We start from the raw sequence: 24,404 nt of genomic DNA, 5'->3' as shown, positions 1-24,404 counted from the left end.
GTTCCAGTCGTGTTCCTCCTAGTCCTCGAACGTCGATATTGATGTCAGCGACGATAAAACATCTGTCCTGAACCCGAAAATGTGTACTTTTTTATTTCGTTCTGTTCAGAACAAAATTTACTTCCATTCTAAAAAAGCACCAAGATTCTTAAAATATGCCGTCTTTTTAATAGGCACCTCAATGTCGACCAACATTCCCATCAATGCAATTAAGCGTACGAGTTCAGTAGAATGTAAACACCATTGGCAACCACAAGTCGCTTTCCCGATTTCTCCAGTAACCCTCCTAAATATGTCCCCTACAGCAACATATTTAGTAGATACACGTTTCATCCAGTTTTCAGACAAAGAGGCTCTCAAAAAGTATTAGACCGCCATACCGAATTTTAATTTAAAAAAAAACCAAAGGACAAGCAATAAAATGCATAGCTTAATACTGCTTAATGTGTTGTCACAAAAGTTATCATATCCCGAATACAAGGTGGCTCATCTCTTTTAATCAGAGCTATCATTACATTGTTATGAAAAATGCGCTATACTCAGATGTAGTAATCCTGCTATGATGTAATATTTCATTAATGTTAGCTAGTGACAATCCGTTCTTCTTGATGTAATATGCCCCTCAAAGCTAAAAAGTTAAAACTCTGACTGTACTCCAAACATGACAAGGAAATTTTAAAACAATCTGTTTCATGATTAAGCATAAGGGGAAGACTGCATTAACTTGCATGGTACCTGAATCCGAGTCCTTGCCTGACCAACTCGGGTGACAAACAGGAGACTTATAATCCCTCAAGGTGTCAATGTTCCATTGTTATGTTTATCTAGTCCAGCTGGTGCCATTGTAGTGCCATTGTAGGAAAGGCAGGTTTGTGAAATTGATCTTCATAGGGAAGTCGGGTATTGCTAAGTTAATAGAGCCTTCCCGTAATGGAATTAAAAATAAGCAATGTTGAGTTTGCTACTGGAGCAACAAATTCCAAATATTTACCAATATGTGAAATTGTTTTTTGCTACTAACCAATATGACGAGCCTTTGAAAAAAAAAATACTTAGTTTTTGATTGTCCTCCGTTATTATCAAAGTAGCCCCAAATAAAAGACACCAGTCTGCAAATCTCCATTAATTGATTGAAATCAATATTTTTTTCCATTTTTGTCACACACTCTAGACTGATTTCGAGATGATGCCAAATTATGCACGCAAAAGATCTTACAGGCACGATTTCAGTGAAGATATTGAAATCTATGTTGATGATGCACCACTAATCTCAGTGGCAATATCAATAAAGCAAGCATCAGTTTGCATTTTTGCTGTTGTACACCATCCACACTCCAGTCTCGGTATGTAAAGATGCAGCAGGCATACAGGTATCGTCGCACGTACATTGCGTCATTCGATTGCAACAAAATATTCAGGAGATGAATTATCTATCTCGGTGTAGCTGCTGCTGTCATTTATGCTGGGTGGTGGAGTTTCACCATCCGATGACTGCCCGAGTTTGTCCTCGTTGGTGCAATCGTCAGACATCAAATTCAGGGTCTTATAGTCATTGTGTGCCATCTGGGAGTTCATCAAAGTATAATCACTAGTACCATCTCCGTCTGTTTCGTCCATACCTTTGTTCTCGATACCGTCGGGGAACATTTCAACTGGCGTGGCATAATCGTCATGATTACTGGTGTTTGACGGAACGTCATAGGTGTGATCGTTATGGTAAGTTGTGGCTGCCGTGTGGGGATGGTGGTCAGCTGAGAAAACAACCTTGACATTGGATCATCAGCAACAACATTCCATTGCTGTGGTGGTCCCTCGACACTTCGAACTTTAAGTTCAAGGATAGTTTGTCGTCCACTCTGCATCGGAGCGGCAGGAGCGGACGCTGGAGGCGCTGTAGGGGCGGCTGGAGCGGACGCTGGGGGAGCTGTAGGAGCACCAGAGTATGCGTTCTCAACCGATTTGTTTCTAACGAAGACATCATCGAATGGAGTGTCAGAATCTCCAGATTTTTGTAAGATCCTTCTGAAGAACAAAATAAGACAAAAATACGATCTTTTGAAGCCGACATGCATTACAAATACAGGGATAAAACGAAGTTTATTGTTCATTCTTACAGTTCAAGGCAATCCTTACAAATTACTGTCATAATATAATAAGGCTATCAGCCTAAACTAATTTTCTTTCAAGTTTGTAATGTTCAGGTCTATTTTCGTTTTTGTGATTGATTGTCAGAGATAACATTTGGCAGTCTAGAAAATGGTGTTATTCATCACGTTGTCAATGCAGAATTTGCCGCCTCGAAAGTAAAAGACGCTTCTTGATGAAACTTTCAATCATTCGTTTCTAAATAAAAAATTAAAATCACGGGTCCCTATGCAGAGTTTGGAATGAGAGAAAGAATTTACAAAACATTTACCGATATTTCAAATCCAAAATGGCCGACTTCCCTGTGTTACTCTATGGGTCAAAATTAGATTTTCGATTTTCAAAAGAACTGAAACGGCGAAATTATTTCCTACTCCAAGTGCTTTAAAATGAGCCCCGACTAGTGGTAAACTAGAAAAGTATTGGAAAATGTGAGATTCTGAATATCCCTATAAACGAAATCTACATGGTATTTATACAATGCCTTTCAACGCATGCAGAACCGTAACTGCGTTGTCAAGAAACAGGGGGCTCAGATATTGATGAAGGAAAACAAACACATACTGCCAAAATCAGAATGATTTTTTTGCCGAAATGGCTTGCCAGTCAAATTAAATTGATCAAACAAACAAAAGAGCAAAATAGTAGCGTTTCTTCACTGGATAACATTCAGGTACCGAACAAAGCGAAAAAGTGAAATTCGCTACCCTTACCTTCTAAACAAAACCAACACCACGATGGCAGTTATGACGAGTACGATGACCACCAGAGTTACAGCGATGACGACGCCATTAGATCCCCCTGGGAAAATAGACACACGTTGAAAATCATAAGTCTAATCACTTGGGTTCAAAGTTGAATACGTCTTGTGGAGGGTTTGTAGGAAGAAACGTTGATCATATTGAAACACTTAAGTTCTTCTGAAGAGTTTGCGAAGTCAGCAATTGTAAATACTCATAAACGCCTTCTATCGATAGAATCATGAATTTGTAACTTTCCTTCCAATCGATGCGCTTAAGTATGATGTACATATTTTACTCGACAGACGGAAGAACCGACGAACTTGGTTTTTCATTTGCGTACATAAGTTGCATGAAATATGGTCTTTTAAGGGTAGCTAGTGTTGTGCATAACCTTCACATATTTTTCAAAGAATTGTTGTTTAGCATTATCTATTCTCACTTTTTCATAGCAGGGGTTGAAAGACTGACATCCCAAAAAGGTATTAAATTTGCGATATAATGCAAGCAAAATTGAAATGACCAATATTCAAAATACAGGAGCTTTATCGCCAGACATACTGTCGTTTTCTTAGTTGTTATACGATATTCGAAGAATATAGAGTGAAATGTTCAACAAATTTGACCCAGCCAAGGCGGAGTTAATTTTTTTTTTTTGAAATGTTGAGAACGGTTTTGTGTTACCTGTAGTACCAGACATTTGCTGGTCACACACGTCACCATGCCATTGGAGTGAACACGTGCAGTTAAACCCGTCGTCCGTGTCCGTACACTTTCCGTCATTTTGGCAAGGACCAGAAAGACAATGAAATATAACTGCAACAACAGATTTAAACGCCAATTTTGATGTGAGAAAATAATTCTGTCATTACTCGCATGTCATAATTATTTTGACTAACAACGAAAAAGGTAGGGTCATATGATATACATCCTATCTTGCATAAAGAACATGATTCCCTCCTCTTTCGTTTTCTCGACTTGTAGTGAGGTATCGTGCTACGCAGTTGTTTGAAAACATCAGTAATTTTTCTGGTGCGACACAATTAGCGATCACGTGGCTATATTTCCCCTTCAATTCTAATCTCCGTTTTTGTATATTACGTCAAGTATGGTCTGTCTTCATTTAAACATTATTGGTAAAGAGAAACTCCTACCACAAAGATCTTCGCTCGGTATACTCCACTCGCCAGCATCCCCACAAGTGACACTGTCCATCGTGATTGGTCTATACCCATCATTGCAAGTGTAGTTGCAAGATTCGCCGATCTTGTTGTCACATGAGTCAGACATTTGACCGTTTGATATGTTCAAAGGACATCTGGGAGCTGAGTAAATGTAATGTGTACGTAAGAAAACATCAAAGCAAAAACGAAAGAAAAAGTGCGGAAGGGTGGATTTAGTATTTGAAGTACTTTCAAGCAAATAAGACTGCACATATCTGCAGTTACATGTGAGCTTCTATAGCAATCGTAAGAGATCGAGATTATGTCTGCCGTCGGATCTCCTGTAGGTACGTTTCATCAACGTATTCTACTTCGGAATCCCTCGCTTCGTTTAACCAGAAATAACTTGTTCGTGAACCATCCCCGATTTCTTAAAACAATGCACCAAAGTTTTCAGTTGTTTTTCCGAAACGTAGAAATATCTCTTAAATGGACAGTATATCTTTGTACAAATAATTTGTAAATGGATTTTCTTTAATCAGACAGTGTTGAATATGAATTCCCATTAAAAGGAAATGCCGTTCGAAGACAGATGAATGCAAAAATATATATTACGAGGTCGACAGAGCTCTTTACTACCAATACTCCATTTTCCAAGTACCATACATGTCACAGACTCGTTCGTTGCTCTAACGTAGCCGGTATTACACAAGAAATCGCATGAATGACCATTTCTGTTGTCACATCCAGCTAACAGCTTGCCATTCTCTATTGTCAGGGGACATCTGTATACTGCAAAGAGACAACATTGGAGAATACATCCGTTTCAAGACCAGTTTATGAAACGAGCTTGCGTTTTCTTCAGGTGTATTGTATTAATGAGATGGTAATGACATATTAATGACATAATGTCGAGTAGAGCAAACTCAAAGAGCGCGTGATTTGAAATAAATGAATATTCATCATCGAAAGTCATCTCTTCACATTTACATTAAACACTATTCATCGATATAGCAAGCAGCAGATCAGAAATATGTGTCAAATATGCAGCAATGTTATGTTGAATAACAATAACGGTAAGTGGAAGATCATTCCAATGAAATAGAGCTACAACACTTCAATCATGTTCTTAAATTTTCTTGGAGTGAGAAACCTTTTGTTCGAGTTTTCTCTGATAAGCTGACCTCCGATTTTTATTCGCTATAATTATGCCCGGGAATACTTTAATGAGACCAACGGATAGACTTAATGAAAGTAAGAACTGAAATTTTAACATGAATCTCTGCGAGACCGGTCAATGCAAGTGACAGTTTACTTTGAACAACAGTGCCTTCTATTTTATGCGTAAATCACATCATCGTAATTATCTTTAGTTGTCACTGTCTTGCAATACACATATTTTAAGCTCCGATAATAATTAACTTTGTTTCGATTATTCCACCTGTTTGTAGGAACGACTTTACAGTGTGCCGCAAATTACTATACTATACACAAATTTGATCGACCAACGTTGGCAAGTGACTACAAACAGAACATGCCAGCTAGCACACGACTCGTTTCTCCGTTGTTTGTAATCGTCCCTACGACAATAAACGTCTTTTTCAATGCACAGAGAGTACTAATGATGATGTTGTTGTTGTTGTTGTTCACCCACTGTTTACCTGGCGTACAACTTGATGTGGAACAAACACACTCCGCTCCGTATTTCGTGTTGATGCAGATTTCATCGCATTCTTCATTCAAAACAGCACACGGACCTGTTAGAATTCAATGCATGAATGTCATTGCCTTAAAGCAACTTCTAAAAACTATTAGCAGTGTGTGTTTGTTTTGCAAGCAGTTAAGTGTCAAAATCCATTCGGCTAGGTACATGTGAGCCCTTGGTAGGTGGGTCTACTATATCTTACATGTCAAGAAACGTGTTAGTGCTCTGAGCTCCTCTTCATGGAGATTGAAGTGCAATACAGCCTGAACATGACGAGTGGAAATATATCGGTGATCACCAAAGATCGAATATCTGACATTTTGACGAGAACCAGACGAATCTTTAATAAACTAAGGCAATGTCTCGACAGTCTCCCTGTAAACATTATCCAGATAAGAGAATATTAAATTCAGAAGGATGAGAACGTACTGCGACGATGACACCAGAATGATCGATTTTGTTGATTTACTTCATTAGACAAAACATGACATACGCGAGTGTCTACTCATAAGATATTATGATTTTTAGGTAGTATATCGTTAGTTAAACTTATTTGAGTATAATTTGTGGTATGTGTTCATTATGGCACCAGACTAAATACGTTTCTAAAAGAAATATCAGATGCAAAAAGATGCAAATCTTCGCACAAAACCACTATCGTACCAACCCTATGGACTGTTTTTAACATTCACTATATGTCATCGCGAGATAAGTAGCACTTTTATTTTTTATTCAAATTTCCATTTAACGAGTGGAAAAAATTCAAACATTTTGAAAGGACTGAACGTTAAGGGCCAGCCTTCTTGTGTGGGGTAGATTTGTTTTGGTAGCATATGTTTGGCGAAACCATTGAAGGTCTTTTAAGAGATGTAACATTCTATCTGCTCAAAAACGTTGCATGCATTCGAACACGTCAAACTACTACAAATTTTCTTCACGGCACATTCAGAATTTGTTCTTAAAACAACACAAAATGATAATGATGATGATGATGATGATGATGATGATGATGATGATGATGGTGGTGGTGGTGGTGGAAAGGAAGGTAACGGGGTAGGAAAGGAAGGATTATGACGACGACAACGGTGACAGTGAGGATACTCTACAAAGACATATTTAAATTCATCTCATTATTATAGTTAGTTATGTCAGCTCACACCACTACATGATCACACACAGAAACAAAACGGCCAAAGATCCGAAAAGAGGCTTCCTACCTCAGAGTTCCTAACTCATGCACTGACTGCGTCGCTCATTACCCATATTAATGTCATCACACAGCGTTAACTCCAACGGCTAATGCCACCGAGAGGAGTACAACATAAATAAGAACCCTACCTTCTGCAAGTGGTTGCAAACTTTCATGGAAGAACTTCATGGTTTTTATTTCGCCAGGATAATTAATACTCTGAATGAGATCATTGCTTGTCTTATCGAACACTCGAAGAGTTTTGCCGGTTTCAGATGCGTATAGCAAATCCTATATGAAAAATAAGACCATATCGCTAGTAGGGTTATATTAACATTATTTTCCAACGCATAGAAAGTCCTATTTTGCATTTTGTAATTGGCTGATTGACAGGAATGCATCACTTACGGTTACTCTACCCCAATAACGGCAATCATCTCTTTCCCGTGAATTCTAAAATCTGAGAACTTGAAAGATACCGTACTTGTAAATACTGTACAGTCAACAAATAATGGTATTTGGATGGTTTCTTTGTAAATTTTAGAGTCTCAAAACATTTGCCACTAAAGGACGAAACGAGTGACGTGACCGTTACATGGGTTAAGTGGCCTATGAAATAATCATGAATTAAGTTATGCGTATAGAAGGCATTCTGACAAAATCTATCAAGGTATCAAGTATTTTACCGTAGGCGTTACATATATGTCCTACTTGTTAATTTACTGTACTTCTTTCAGAATGCATACACACAGAGAAAAACATCACCTGAGGAATTATGATGCTAAGAAGCTTCAGCACCACTAATAAAGCGAAATGTTGTTCGGAGTTCCATTTACTGTTGTCAACATAAAATATTTTAATGAATCCCCTGCATTCCCAACGTGTATAACTGCGTCGAGAACAAATGGATCTCCGTGTAACGCCCGGATACGGCCTCTACATAGGGAGTCTTGAATCACGAGGAATGCGGAAGAATTATATATTTATTCCATGCATAAACCAAATTTTCCGTTAATTTAACCTTTCAAGCATGATATTACAAACACTTGTTGAGAAAGAACGATTGGAATATTTGAAAAGAATTCATGCTAACGTGACTGGGCTCAGCTGTTCATAGCATTCGTTGTTAACTTCGAACATGCCGAAGATGCTCTAATACGGTGAACAGCGACTCTCGTTAACGTTTTGAGTTCGTCCGGGGGACTTAATGATTGGTTTCCGTCTTCCCATGTGTTCTTCCATCCGTCCGTCCGTCCGTCCGTCCACGCAGATATCTCATTCTTTCATGCTTGGTACTAGGACAATATACTGTGACATACATATGCACGTCCATTGCTTTTGGTGTAGTATGCGTAATTGGTGTTAATTTGCATAATTAGTGGTTTGAAAAAGAGCTGTTTTTAGAGAGACTTCGCCATATTTGATGAAACTTCATAGAGATGTTGGTCCCACACAGCTCTATCAGCACATATGTCAGTATTGTGTAAATTAATTGCTAATTTGCATATTCACTGAATGTTCATAATTCGGGTGATATTTCAAGAAATACTGACTAAAATTTGATGAAACTTAGTACAGATGTTGATATACCAGGGCTGTAATAGTGTGCAAAGACATTAAGCGGTGTTGCTCATTTGCATATTTGATGAACTTTCCTAATCATTGTGCTATGTCCAGAAATGCTGCATCAAATTTAATAAAACCTGGTACAAATGTTGAACGCTACTCTAATAATGAGCAAAGACATTAAGCAGTATCATGTCAATTGACAGCTAATTTGCATATTTGATGAACTTTCATAATTTCTATGATATGTCCAAAAATGCAGCATCCGATTTGATGAAACTTGATACACATATGATTTACCAGAGTTGTAATAGCATGCTAACACAAATAGCAGTATCAGACCATTTTTTTATTGAATTTTATAATTGATTCATAAGTGATATGTCCAGCAATACTGCAATAAATTTGACGAAATGACGTACAGATGTTGATCTAGTGATGTGATAGACTGCAAAAACAGCTAGCACCATTATGTCACTTTATGGCTAATTTGCATATTTAATGAACTTCCCTAAGTAGTGCGATTTGTCCATAGGTATGGCATCAAATTTGATGAAACGTGGTACAGATGTCGTTCCTTCAGTGCTCAGCTGTAGTAGCGTTTAAAGACACTTAGTATTATGTCAGTTAATTGCTAATTTGCATAGTTAGTAAACTTCTGTTATTAAAGTGATATGACCAGAAATACTGCAGCAAATTTGATGGAACAGTACAGATGTTGATCTCTCAGTGTTGTAATAGGATGCAATAACATTCAGCAATGTACTCTTGCATTACTCAAAAATATCGACTTAAATCTCAATGTCATACTTGAGAGAAGGCACGTCATATCCCATTCTGATTAAATCGCGTGTACAGATGGCGACGTTTCCTCCTTAGCTTATTCTTTGCCGTCCTGGTCCCCTTATTACATCTGAACCTTTGCCATAAGACATAAAGGGCTTGGCAACAGGCAATCACATTGTATTGTAAATAATGTAAAAGGCGAATGAAATTTCAGTGCCGTAATTAACTGCACTAGTACATACTCCTTATTTACATAACGCTTACGTGCGATAGATTCGTCAAGATATTACGACCATTAACAGCCTATAAGTTAGTATAGACAGCAGCGGCTTATCAGCGGCTTCACGGTGTCACATTGAAAATACTTATTAAAGTTGTATACCAATATCCGATTGGTCGGCCTTTTAGCCGAAGCACGAGATTTGAACGCAATCTTCCATGGCCATTGTTCAGATGCAGTGAGGCAGAAGGGAAAAGAACAAGCAAAAATTTATGTAGGACGATGGAACATCTTCCTACATCTACCTTAATCAGATTGCTCATATCAATACGTGTTTTATCATATTGCACACTTGTCCGGCTATCCTTGTGTGCTGGAACATTAGCATATCCGGATTTACCGGATATCACCTTTACATAGTATTTCATCGCTTATTCATTAATTATTTCTTCCCCTCGCCCCACCCAATAATGTGAGACTTGCTCTATATGAGGTGGGACCTAAATATGGCTATGAAAAATTGGTCTCAAATGTTGTCCACCTGAAATATTGCCAACCCGGTAAAGTGGAAAAGGGGATTATCTGTCAAACCAGAGTAATTGTAAAATATTTCTCTCTTTTGACCGTCAAGTTGCATCGATTCAATGAGAAGAGTTTCACCATCAGCCCAGTAAATCCTAAAATTGTAAGAAAAGGTATGATAGTATGACCCTGTTTTACAGATCGAGACAACGAACTTTAGCGATTTCATCAGTACTTGCACATATTTCGCTTATCATAACACCACTAGTACCAATTCTATGGTAGTGAAGGTACATCACCTTTCAGACTAGAAGGCATTATCATGTCTTTTCTTCGAAGTGTTCTTTGTTGGATCGGTATTTTATTGGAAACAATAGCCGATGCGTTGACCTCAATGATTCAAACGCCAATGCTTACAAAGTAAAGTTATCGTCCAATTCTGAAAAACAAATATTTTATATGACTTTTGCTATACAATTGAGATGTCAATTTTGGTAAAACTATCTCACATACCTGTCATTTGGCATATCTATCACCAAATGTGTCGGTGATTGTATGCGTGTGTTCACAAGAAGTCGTCGATCTTTTCTTCCAGACAGATCTGACCTTTCAATTCGAGGATTTGGTCCAGTGTCTGTCCAGAATAGATATCTAGGATTTAATTAAGAATAAAAATATGTATTCGCATGTTTACAATCTCATATAGTGTTTCAAACATCAATTATGCCGTAGATGTCACGTTTCCCATGACATCGTAATAACCAAATCAGTTTTTTTTACCTTGTGACATTGATAAATTTACTGAAATATTCTTATATATATATATATATATATATATATATATATATATATATATATATATATAATATATAATCCTTTGTCGCTAAATATAATGTATGTTTTCAAAACATTTCCCGTATATACTAATGCAACAAATATTTGGAAATAACCGTACTGTTTGGGAGCGTGGACAGCTATGGCAGTAGGACGACTGATGTCGTTGCCGACCAAAGTTGTTAGATAGCTTCCCTCTAGCGAGGAGATCAAGATTTCACGTCGTTCAGCATCAGTGATGTAAAGATTCGATGCAATCCAATCAACTGCGATACCTGAAACAAGAGTAAAACGTGGACTTCCTGTGGTAACTTTTAGGAACAAACTGGAATATGCATGATATGACACAGCTTACTTAAGAATGGAGAATCCAATTTTAAAAACAACAGATGGAACTGTATATATTACCTCGTACATCCGATGATGGCAGCTGCATTATGTAGTCCCTCGGTACTGTAGTCTCTAATCTCAGTCGCCATATTTTGGTGACATTACCTGTTTTTTCCACGGTAAAAACATACAATGCGTACACGTCGAGATCCAATTCTTCGGCAACATAATCTGAGAAACACCTCCGTTCAGGCGTTTGACGATGGCCTATATTTGGTTGAAAAGTACAAAGACCGCTATCTTCCATGGAGAATACCATGTCGTGGCCATATATTATACTGCCATCTAGAGGGATAAAGAGGAACAGTTAATATTTAATGGCTAACACTATTGACGAAATAATACGATAGTATAAGAAAAATCGTATCTAGGTCTACGTACTGCTGTCTGAAGACTTATGTCGAAGGGCCGAATTATACCTGGCCAGATCAGTTATGCTCACTTTACCATTCCTGGTTCGACAACATAAAGAAAGTGGTAAGGGTCACAAATTAATGGCCTTAGAAAGCACCAACTCCTTTTCCGTATCACTAATAGATTCTGAAATTACCATACGTTAGAACCATAAATATGCCACACTGAAAGGGTAGGTGAAGGAAAGCGTCACAATATTAGAAGACGAACCAGCACGTATACTGGCGGTATTAATTACACAGTAAAAAATTTGAAGGTCGTAGGTAATGTTGTGAGCAAATCTACGACCCTCTTTGACATCAAACGGTATTCAAAGTAACTCACTGCTACAGTCATCGCGGCTAAAACTAGTGGACTTACCTTTTAGCGAAGCCGATTAATGTGAAGATAAAATAAATACCAGATGTGAACTGAATGTGCTCACGTGTTTTAAACAGGTTCATTAATAGTAGTACGCTTCACAGAACAATCAGATATCTGTTATATCACTATATGTAGCAGGTTTTATCAACTTTGCATAGTACTCTCAGAGTTGAATCATTAACTACAAAGACTTAATTTAATATGCAAATGAGCTGTTAATTAACTTGACACTGCTCAATGCTTCATGGGACAATTAGACATCTATCAGATCAACATTTGTAGCACGTTTCATTAAATTTAATGCTGTAATTTTAGAGTAATATCACTAATTACAAAGTTCATTAAATATGCAAATGAGCCCTTAATTAACTTGACACTGTTCAATGTTTCATAGCACAATTAAATATTTATGAGATCAATATCTGTAGCAGGTTTCACCAAATTTGGTGCCGTAATTTCAGAGTTATATACCTAATTACAAAGTTTATTAAATATGCAAATGAACCCTTAATTAACTTCAGACTACTAAATGCTTTACAACAGAGATATCTGTTGATTAGTATCTGCAGCAGATTTAATCACATTTGGTGCAGTTATTCTGAGTTATATGACTAATTACAAAACTTCATAAAATATGCAAATGAGCTATTTGTTAACTTGACACTGCCAAATGCTTCTAAGTATAATTAGATATTTATCAGATGAATATCTGTACCAGATTTCACTGAATTGGTGCCGTAATTTCAGAGTTATATACCTAATTACAAAGTTCATTAACTTTGCAAATTAACCCTAAATTAACTTCCCACTGCTAAATGCTTTACACCACAGTTAGATATCAATCGGATCAGTATCTGCAGCAGACTTCATCACATTTGGTGCAGTTATATCGGAGTTACATAAAGTATGTAAATGGGCCATTTATTAACTTAACACTGCCTAATGCTTCTAAATATAACTAGATATATATCAGATCAATTTGTTGCACGTATCATCAAGTTAGGTGCAGAAATTTCAGAGTTAGGTAATAACAAAAGTTCATTTAATATGCAAATGAGCAAATGATTGCATGACACACACAGTATCATAGCAATGTTCTGAGATTGTCATCTTTGAAAAGTTTCAGAAATGTTATGCAGTATTTCTTGATATATGTCTACACTGTCATTACCGTCTCCATAGGGAAACAATTGTACGGAAAAAAATATATTGGATAACTTCATTAATATGAAAGCCACACTAACAAAAATCTGATTAGTTTCCAAGTAGCATATGGTACCTGTGTACCAAATCTGACTTGAATTTGTGCAGGCGTTTTTGAGTTATCATTTAAACACACACACACAGACATCGCTATAACATTAGCCCACGTATGTGAACACGTGAGCTAAAAATGTAAGGTTTTAGAAAACTTTAGTGTACTTCTTTAAGGGGTTCAGAGGAGGGTTAAGTAAGTACTAAAAAGATACAGTGCAAATACTGAAGACGAACTCTAAAAACAAGTTATACCTCGCTCACCTATTTTAATTTGACCATATAATTTTTTCCAAGTCATATGAATACTTGATCTATAATTTTAAAAAATCCAAAATAATATTCAGGGGTACCTAAAGTGTGGCTTTTGAATGAAAACGACAGCTTTGACATCATGCAGAATAGTTTGGGTAGGAAAACGATAGTTGCTGAACATATTTTGATGTTAATAGCGTAAAACAAGATGGCTGACAGCAAAAGTAGTGGAAGCGGCGATAAGTATTTTATCCGTTTTCTCAACAAAATCACCAAATTCTGTTGTGTAAGATGCCGCGTTCAGTGAGGTTCAGGTTCGATTACACTTCTGTAAAGTTTCTTCCCCCATTTTACAAACTTTGCAGAGAAATCACCGTTCCTGTTTTTGAACAGAACAGGCTATCAGGACGGATACCTGAATACATGTACAGGGATTAGAATCGTGTAAAGACGTAGTCGTTAGTGTTGGTAATGTCTGTTTTCCAGAGTTAAGATTTACTAGGATTTCAAAGTTAGCTTCAGATAAGATGAATAGTTATCTTCTCTACCTTCCATGTATGTACGAGCACTTTTTTCCTACATTACCATATACAGACTGCAATCCATGTACATGTATTAGAATAGGACGTCCTAGTAGCCTGTTCAGTTCGAAAACGGGAACAGAGATTTCTCTGCAAGTTTTGTAAAATTGGCGCAGGAACTTTACAGAAGGGTAATCAGACCTGAACCTCACTGAACGCAGCATCTTACAGAACACAACTTGGTGACTTTTTGTCGAAAACGGGTAAAATATTTACCGCCCCTACCACTGCTTTTGCTGTCAGCCATCTAGTTTTATGCCCTCAACATCAAAATATGTTCAAAGCTATTGTTTTAGATCACCAAACTAACAGATTCCATTCAAGCAACTATCGTTTCCCTACCCAAGCTATCCTGCACAGTGTCAAAGCCGTCTTTTTCATTCAAAAGCTACACTTTCTTAGGTTCCCCTGATATTCAACAAGGATCTTCAGTCTAGATAAACCCATATAAAATTATTTTAAACTAGTTTGTTCTTGATAAGATCATATGTCAATGAAATAAAGCTATAATGTAATCGAAAATAATGACTCTGTTACCTGGTTCACAGGTCTTTTCATCCAAGTTTAATCGGTATCCATAGGTACAGAAACAACGATACCCAGATGGATCACTGGCACATAGCTGATCACAGCCAGCGCTCTCGCATGGAGCTGAGAAGATAAACAGAAATAGCTTCCATGAAGTTCGGAGAAAGCATGAGTCATACTAAAGGATACTGATAGCGATACTGATAAGTAACTTTATAAGTAAGTAAGTAAGTAAGTAAGTAGTAAGTAAGTAAGTAAGTAAGTAAGTAAGTAAGTAAGTAAGCATTCAAGTAAGCTATCTACTTATCTACTTATCAATCTATCTATTTACGTATTTATGTATGTGCGTATGTATCTATGTATCAATGTCTATATTCATGTAAGCATTCAAGTAAGCTATCTACTTATCTACTTATCAATCTATCTATTTACGTATTTATGTATGTGCGTATGTATCTATGTATCAATGTCTATATTCATGTAATCCGTCTTATATCAATATGTCATTTACAAACCACTCTGTTCAGGCTGATTTATGTCTGAATAAAATATAACTCCGTTAGGAACTTCATGCTGCCATATTATCGTTTCCGTCGTCTTTCTGAGGTCAAGGGGTACTATATGAAGGTAATTATCCTGTATGTCAGTAACGAAAAACCCAAACTCCTGAAAACGAATAAAAACAGAGAGTAACAAGTAAAGTAAGTATCAAGAATTGACAATAATTATCCAAATTAAGCTTACATTTAAGGTATTTGAGATTCCATCCTTATAGAAAACTTTTCTCTCTGAAATACACTATGAGTTAATTGATCGAATATGTCTGTGAAGCCATGTCAGCTGTTAGATAGGTTAGCAAAACTTAGCCGAATAATTGTATTTCAAGAAACTAAAGTTTGAAAGAAACAATGAGAAACACCATCCGATTGAGTTTCATAACCTCAAAGAGACAACAAAAAACAAAAATAGCCTATGATAGTGAGTTAGGTTGTTGCCTTGGAGTGATCAGGCTTTGTTACCACTAAATATTCCAGAGATAGTACGGTAACAATAGTACTCACCGGATCTATATCAAATGAAAACAAGTCTCCTGATGTGACAACCTGTGTAAGGTCTTTAGGGTAAGCATTTTCATCATTCAAGTCGAAGCTTACAATGTAACTGTAAAAGTTATCAACCCAATACAATCTGAAACAAAAGAATGCAAAATTAATGTCACGTATATAATGACTGTCAGTGGCTAAATGTGCGAAAACATACTGATGTATACACTAACGTGTTTGAAGTTGAAATTTAAACATATGCAAAACAAGTAAAATTCCATAATTGTACGAGTTGTTTTACTTGGAAGTATAATATATTAATATTTCATAAGTTAATAGTTAATGTGATATCATATAATATAATATTATATATATATATATATATATATAATATATATATATATATATATATACTTGGAAGTATAATATATTAATATTTCATAAGTTAATAGTTAATGTGATATCATATAATATAATATTATATATATATATATATATATATATATATATATATATATACTTGAAGTATAATATATTAATATTTCATAAGTTAATAGTTAATGTGATATCATATAATATAATATTATATATATATATATATATATATATATATATATATATATTATATATATATATATATAATTAGATAATAGTTAATATAGTTATTATTAAAATACCGGGAAATATGCAAAAAGGCTTTAGCGCAGCATATTGCTTGGAACAAAGTGCAGGCAATGGGCGACACTAAAATCAAAGTGAATCCAATGTTGTATTTTCGTAATAACCTTTATCAGTTTAAAACTGAAATTAATGACTCTGGCGTCAAATGAGCCGAGTAAAGTGTTGCCCGCCTGTTTCAACGGTTGATAACTTGAGCTAGCGAATTAACTCGCTGAGAGGTAACACAGGATGCCACTACGCAGAGACGTCATAAGTTGAAGGATGATGTTTATTGCAAACGCTGTCAGCTTGACCGACCAGAAAGTCATGCTATTACATCTCAAAAGTTCACATTAAATAGACAATTTTTCAGGGCGTAACCTGATCATGTAAAATAGTTTACAGGAAGTAACTGTACATTTGCTAAAAAGTATGAAAAGTACTTGATTGGATAAAAGATGAAAATCCAAATACTTGATTGGAAGGAAGTTTTTAAGATATTCAGAATTACTCTGCTGACTCGGCATACCGACCGCCGCATTTAATATATGTAATGTTCTTTTTACAAATGCCTACTTCTCAAAATAATGGCTACTGACGTTACATAGTCAAGATTTGTGGAGCCAGAATTTGATTATATATGTATGAGCTATTGTTTCATTCCAAAGTCAATTAAGCGTTGACCAAAGTGACGTAACCATATCGGTGTCACACTTTATTGTTTTAGCTTAATTGTCCATTTGAGTACCAGTATCATGGTCAATGTCAGTAAACATCTTTTGTCCGTATGTAATGAAAAGTAAAGTTGAATTGTTGATTGTTTTTGTGTCTCTTTCAATTGACTGACCGGTAGTTGCATTTTATGTTAATTAACACATGGGCAACGATACTTGAGTTAATAAAAGAAACACCGGTAATGATACTTGAGTAAACAAAAGAAAGACCCTCCACGTTCTACCGTGTGAAACTGTTCATCCGCCTAATGCATGTTCCGAGTCGTCATGGGTTCAACAAAATTATACCTAAAATTACAATCGTAACATAAGTTGTGACCATTTCAGGCAAAATTGGCATTCGCTCTTCCTATACGCTAAATCGGAAACCTGACAGCCAATAGGCTCTCGATAGCTAATTCAACTACACGTATAAAAGGCGGGACATTTTCGGTAGTCGTCCAATGTGTCACTTGAAACCGTCCAAAATGGATGTGTAGAAGCTCCTGCATAATGCATTGCGCTCGAGACATGTGGAAACAGTCAATAATACAAACTATGTGTTTTTGCGACGTGTGTTTAGCTCACGCAAAATCATACTCTTTCCGACGGTCGATGTATAATGATCCAAACTACTTATTAAAAAGAGATATTGGTAGATATTGGGAAGTGAAACAAAGCTGTTTTCAAATACTTTCTGGTTATGATTGAAAAGCTTTTTGTCCCCCCCCCCCGATATCTTAAATTCTCTCCCTACTCTTAAATACTAAACAAACTCCCTTCTGACTCTTGCCGTACAAAACCTCTCCACTGACCTTTCCCGCCGCTAAAACTCCCAAATGACTTCTCCTTGCCGTGTGATGTACCATGTGATAATTCCCCGCTACAAGACCGAATCTGACTCTTGCAAATCTGCCTTCTGAGCAGAAAAATCCAACACAACTTGCAGTTACGGAATGCAAACTGGTCGGGAAGTGACACGAACGATAAAATGCCCCACCAGCAAAGAACATATTTTACTTAATACAATTTGTAGTTGCCCGTGTGTAGACTTTAGTTACATGGATAAAGTCAAGCTGAATTACTTGTACCAGATTTTATTAATTTACGAACTGTAGCTAGGTGAATGAATAAGACTGGCATACGTGTGTCGCAGATGAATGACTGTAAAATGAACGAATGAAGGTTTGAAATATTTCGCTGAATCATGATCTTCTGGGTGCAGGCGGAATATCTTTAAGGTAGCTACATACCTTTTACACACTTCCAGATGTTTTTCTCAGTTACAGAAGTCCAAAACCCCAATATAGTAGATATTTTCCGAAAGTCCTAATAATTGGGAGTCCGATCGTACACAGTACAAAGTTAGTATTTGCATAATAGTTACGTGACAAGCGTTTTGCTAACATCTATTTTTCCTCCCTCTAGCGAACACGCTGCACGATTTCCGGTTGAAATTTATGCATTGACAAGCTTTAGCAACACCCTGCAAATCTGTGCCTGCTATTTTTTTCTCCGATTCTCCATTACAATTCGACAATTACAATACGTTGAAAAGCACCTTAGTCTAACATCTTTAAACCCGCACTTTTCAATCCCAGTTTCTCGCATTAGTGGAGTTCTCCTCCCAGTCAAAACACATGGCCAGTACGATGTTTGATTTCTATTACATTAATTACACAAACTGATTTCAATCTTTTGTCACCTTTTGCTAATCCTGCAAATAGAGCTTATATACCGTTTGATTGACGGTCGGTTCAAATTGCCAATAGTCATTAATTCCCCAGCACCACACTCGAATTTCCTTAAAAAACGTCTTCCAGTCACGTTAGAATTTGAATATAACCACAGAGTTCGATCGGCAGCAGCTTCGTGCTGACCGCTTGGCAGTCTGTCAGCGTTTTGCGGTCGGAAAAAAACTAAAAAGTGGCATTTTCTGGAGCGTGTGCCCTCATGTTGCCTGTTTGGTGTCCACTTACACAATAAACACCGCTATAGGTTGGCGCCCTTTTAAAGGGAGGCTCCGCCTTTAATAGTTCAAAATAAAAAACAAAACAAATGCATACAAAGGAAATCCCACTCACTAATTTGAAGGGTATCACAAATTTCAACCGAAAATCGTACAGAATGTTCCCTTAAGGGCGGAAACCCCGATTTTTGGAAGACTCAGCAAAATGTTTGCCTCGTGACTATTATGCAAATAATTACTATGTTCTATGCGCGGTCGGATTTCTCAATATAGGGGCTTTCAGAAAATATATACTCTATTGGGGTTTGGAACTGTTGTTACTCTCAAAAAATACAAATTTGAAAGTGTCTATAAGGTATATTCCACCGAGTTTTACGAATATACCATGGATGATCTCTTTAGAAGGATTGTCACTGTTAATGTGAAAGATCAAATGAGCCTTATACCACAGGGCGTGGCAGGAATTATTAGTGTAGTAGTTATGAATATGATCAATAAATGTCTTGTATTAAACTACTTTTCATTATACAAGCCTTACCTGTGTCTAGTGTGTGCCTATTACTTTACGTTAGCTATCTCTGTATAGTATTTCAAAGAAAACAGTCTATATCTGTTAATTGCCCTCCCTAATCCCCTTCATTAATTTGTTCTGCCGATCACTGACGCGGGGGTTTATCGCCCTGACCAAATACCTCGTTAGCAGCGTCTACTACCTTGTATAATGAAAAATAGTTTAATACAAGACATTTATTGATCATATTCATAACTTCTACACTAATAATTCCTGCCACGCCCTGTGCTTATACACAACTTACATGTTGTCTTGATGGTCCATAGTCAAAGCAGTCGGTTACTTAGAAAACCAAGTGAATTCTCGTCCAACAAAACGGTTCTCTCCTCACCAGCAAGGGTAGATCTTTCTATCTTGTTCATTCTTCCAATGTCACTCCAGTATAAGTATCTATCAATATAACAACGTCTAGACTAATATTCCCTTCCAAGTAACAAACATTGCGTCACAATCGTCATCCGTCCTAACCCCAATAAGGCAGCATTTCGAAAGCAATGGGCATTCTGGCAAATGTTGGTATGGCTTGTAATGAAGAAATCTACTCTTATGGAGCATCGCAGAGTTTAAAAGTTCTGCATATTTTCTTGTCAAGAAGAAGAATGGCAAATTCAAGCTCCGCTGCAAACGCTGCTTATTGCATCCTAGATTAGTAAAAATGGTCATTTATGATATTCTTTGTTGTTCTTTAGTCCCAGTTTTGTTGTTGAAACTTCCTAAAGGCTTTCACTGTCAACTGAAGTGCAACAAAAGACGTGCTTTCAATATCATTATTTATCCTCATTTCGACAAAGTTAAAGGAAGACATCCTTTGTTAATTATTTTTTCTGAGTACATAAGTGACAATTCAATGTGCCAGAGCAAACACATAGATTTAGGAAAAAAGAAGCATCTAGGAAAAAAGATTCTAGCTCAATTTATGAGCAGTACAAGATGTAAATAAGATTTACAAATCGAATAGGTAGCCATCACATAATAAGTGGCACTGTCATCGGCACAACAGGGTCCAAAGAAACGGCATTACGCTCTTCCCTATAAACCAATATATTTACATTAATTAAAATGGGGCGCCGGGATCTGCGCCATTAGTAATATTAGAACAAAATTTGCATCATGTTTCCAACTGGAACTAAAACATTACGTCATTCGCGAGAAAGGCGTTCTAAGAATTTGTGCATATATGCATGCCCACCACTGAAAACATTTCCCAAGGGACCGCGACCCCATATGATCACAACTTTGTTTTCATGTTCTCCTTCGCATTTTACGTTCCGTCTGCTTGCTTGCTCGGCTCTCTTTGATTTATACAATTCTTATTTAATTTCATACTCTTCTGTCAGGATTTTGACTGTCCATATTTCGAGCCATTTACCAAAAATTGGCCGTTATCGATCATGTTTGACCCATCGTCTTTTCTGAACGCCGCGCGGTGCCGACATCGTGACATGTTTTGTTTGTACTTTGTGAAAGTCTATGTTGTACAGGTTAGGCGATAAATGCTTGGATCCAGAGTCGACTAGAGAGTTAGAAAGAGTGATAACGGTATAGACTTTCCTCGAAACTCGAGTCTAAACAGATTGCTTATTTCTGTGTACTCCCCTACCCGGCCGTGCACGTGCCGGCGGCGGTGGAGAGCAGGATAGGCAATTACTTACGACACTTCATGTTCCTACCGCCAGCGGCGCACTTTGCACTGGCGAAGCGACGAGGTGTGGAAGCGAGACTAATTTGACCCCTGTTTGCTTATGTCACGAAAGTGCCCATCACAAATTATTTATAATGCAGTCAAAGCGATGTTATCAGAATTCAAAAAACTCCCCCCCCCCCCAGTGTTTGCAAATAGCTGCGTCATCAGTAATCCCCTATTGTGCCCCAAACTTCCCGTTTTACACAAACAAGAGCGATTCTACTGTCTACAAGGGGCGTTTTTTAGCTCACGTTTTCACACGTTGGCTAATGTCATAGCGATGTCTGTCTGTCTGTCCAAATTATGTGAGTGCGTTAGTGTGTCTGTCTGTCTGTCTGTCTGTCTGTCTGTCTGTCTATTTACACGATAACTCAAAAACGCCTGAACAGATTCAAATCAGATTTGATACACAGGTACCATGTGCTACTTGCAAGAACTGATTAGATTTTAATTAGTTAGTGTGGCTTGCATATTAATGAAGTTATGCAATATCATTTTTTCCGTACAATGGTTTCCTCATGGAGACGGTAATGACAGCGTAGACATATATCAAGAAATACTACACAAAATTCATGGAACTTTTCAAAGATAACGTTCTCAGAACATTATGATGATACTATGAGTGTTATGTCAATATCTGCTCATTTGCATATTTAATGAACTTTTGTTATTAGTGACATAACTCTGAAATTCCTGCACCAAACTTGATGAAACGTGCAGCAAATATTGATCTGATATACATCTAAATATACTTAGAAGCATTGGGAAGTGTGAGGTTACTGAACACCTAATTTGCATATTTTGTGAAGTTTTATGATTAGTCATATAACTCAGATATAACTGCACCAAATTTGATGAATTCTGATGCAGATACTGATCTGACTGATATCTAACTGTGGTGTAAAGCACTTAGTAGTATCAAGTTAATTATTGGTTCATTTGAATATTTAATGAACTTTGTAATTCGGTATATAAATCTGATTACGGCACCCAAGTCAGTGAAATCTGGTACAGATATTGATCTGATAAATATCTAATTGTACTGACAAGTATTTGGCAGTGTCAAGTTAGCAAATAGCTCATTTGCATATTTTATGAAGTTTTGTATTTAGTCATATAACCACAGGGAATTGAGTAATCTTGTTGTTGTTGTTGTTGTTGTTGTTGATGGTGATGATGATGATGATGATGACGATAATAAAAAATATAAAAAACAATGTGCTGTTGTTTGTCGATGTTGTAGATAATTGTAAAAGAAAACTGTAATCGTGACCAAAAAACGACGTAGGTCGCCCAACGTCACTCCTGTCTATTATACAACCAAGGGTGGAATCGAGATGCCCCTGATCAAGGCTCATCAGCCACCTTCAAGGCCAGAAAAAAACACCCCATTCATGAGCGATCGATTGAAATGGCTATCATAGGCACTGAAATTTATCTCACTGACCTAATTTGGGCTTCACTTGAACTACCGACCTGCAAACGAGTGGAAAAAACGGCGATTTCCAAGTCGTACCCGGTCAAAATCGATCACATTTGAACTTCCCGGTCGAGGTCGATGGTGATGGCGCCGTCGTCACTGGGCATTTAAATTGACCAATTGGGGGCCCTGTAAAGGTTGCTTCGGCCAGCTCTCATAACAAGGGCTTGTCCCAACGCAAAATTTCACTACAGTTTAAACTTCGCCGTCTCAACTTCATTCAATTTCCATTCTTGTAAAATAAAACTTATATGGATACCAATGACAAATCAACCCGTCTTTTCCTGTAAACTATCACCTGGAATACTCATTCACAACGACAATGTACACTCGCTCAAGTACGAGCCCGGATGTTGATTACGCTTGTAACGGGGGAAATTCAAATACCCGGAAGTGTACGCTCTAACTATCGACAGTATATCCTGACGTAAAATGGCAGATTTCCTGACAAAGAGTTGGTAAGTATCCGTTTATCTGCATGACTATGAAGGTTTTTCTACTCTTTCGCGTACTTTTGAACGTTACACGTACGCGTACGAGCACGGAGCATTGAAACATAAACAATCGGCTGGCCGAAGCAGCCTTTACAGGGCCCCCAATTGGTCAATTTAAATGCCCAGTGACGACGGCGCCATCACCATCGACCGGGAAGTTCAAATGTGATCGATTTTGACCGGGTACGACTTGGAAATCGCCGTTTTTCCACTCGTTTGCAGGTCGGTAGTTCAAGTGAAGCCCAAATTAGGTCAGTGAGATAAATTTCAGTGCCTATGATAGCACATTTCAATCGATCGCTCGTGAATGGGGTGTTTTTTCTGGGCCTTGAAGGTGGCTGATGAGCCTTGATCAGGGGCATCTCGATTCCACCCTTGGTTGTATAATAGGACGGGAGTGACGTTGGGCGACCTACGTCGTTTTTGGTCACGATTACACTTTTCTTTTACAATTATCTACAACATCGACAAACAACAGCAAGGAATGACACATTGTCTTTTATATTTTTTATTATCGTCATCATCATCATCATCATCATCATCATCAACAACAACAATAACAAACAACAGCAACAACAAGCAACAACAACAAGATTACTCAATTCCCTGTGATATAACTCCGAAAAAACTGGATCAAATGTGATAAAATCTGCTGCAGATACCGATCCGACAGATAGCTAATTGTGGTGTAAAGCATTTAGTTGTGTGGAGTTAAGTAAAGGGTTCATTTGCATATTCAATGAACTTTGTAATTAGTGATATTACTCCAAAATTACAGCATTACATTTGATGAAACTTGCTACAGATATTGATCTGATAAATATTTAATTGTGCTGAGAAGCATTTGGCGTGTCAAGTTAATAATTAGCTCATTTACATATTAAATAAAGTTTTGTAATTAGTGATTTAACTCTGAGAGTACTGTGCGAAAGTTGATGAAACCTGCTACATATAATGATATAACAGATATCTGATTGTTCTCATTACACGCCTCACACGGGTGTCAATTATATTGGTATGAATTTGGTTTATTGACAGGAATATTGAAAAACATAATACAATAAATCCTCGTCAGAGATAGTTACTCTAGCAGTAGACCGTATATACGTCTCGTCTTATCAGAAGTCCATCTTCC

At 37.1% G+C, this 24,404-nt stretch overlaps 1 protein-coding gene across 1 annotated transcript in view; it reads right to left on the bottom strand.

Moving 5' to 3' along the window:
• Window positions 1-417: 417 nt before the first annotated feature.
• LOC139114473 (pro-epidermal growth factor-like) overlaps window positions 418-24,404 on the bottom strand; it is a 30,603-nt gene continuing 6,616 nt past the window's right edge. Inside the window, exons 3-17 of the mRNA XM_070676231.1 lie at window positions 19,856-20,001; window positions 15,717-15,843; window positions 15,171-15,321; window positions 14,665-14,778; window positions 11,279-11,545; window positions 10,992-11,145; window positions 10,550-10,687; window positions 10,056-10,191; window positions 7,092-7,233; window positions 5,710-5,805; window positions 4,664-4,840; window positions 4,040-4,210; window positions 3,570-3,701; window positions 2,859-2,946; window positions 418-2,022 (exon numbers count right to left, since the gene is read on the bottom strand). Of these exons, the coding sequence (XP_070532332.1) occupies window positions 1,575-2,022; window positions 2,859-2,946; window positions 3,570-3,701; window positions 4,040-4,210; window positions 4,664-4,840; window positions 5,710-5,805; window positions 7,092-7,233; window positions 10,056-10,191; window positions 10,550-10,687; window positions 10,992-11,145; window positions 11,279-11,545; window positions 14,665-14,778; window positions 15,171-15,321; window positions 15,717-15,843; window positions 19,856-19,875 (2,361 nt within the window). The 5' untranslated portion in view covers window positions 19,876-20,001 and the 3' untranslated portion in view covers window positions 418-1,574. The remainder of the gene's footprint in view (window positions 2,023-2,858; window positions 2,947-3,569; window positions 3,702-4,039; window positions 4,211-4,663; window positions 4,841-5,709; window positions 5,806-7,091; window positions 7,234-10,055; window positions 10,192-10,549; window positions 10,688-10,991; window positions 11,146-11,278; window positions 11,546-14,664; window positions 14,779-15,170; window positions 15,322-15,716; window positions 15,844-19,855; window positions 20,002-24,404) is intronic.

Source organism: Ptychodera flava, chromosome 16 (genome assembly GCF_041260155.1).
Source record: "Ptychodera flava strain L36383 chromosome 16, AS_Pfla_20210202, whole genome shotgun sequence".
Classification (NCBI taxonomy): Eukaryota; Metazoa; Hemichordata; class Enteropneusta; family Ptychoderidae; genus Ptychodera; species Ptychodera flava.
This window is presented reverse-complemented; position numbering and strand designations above follow the sequence as displayed.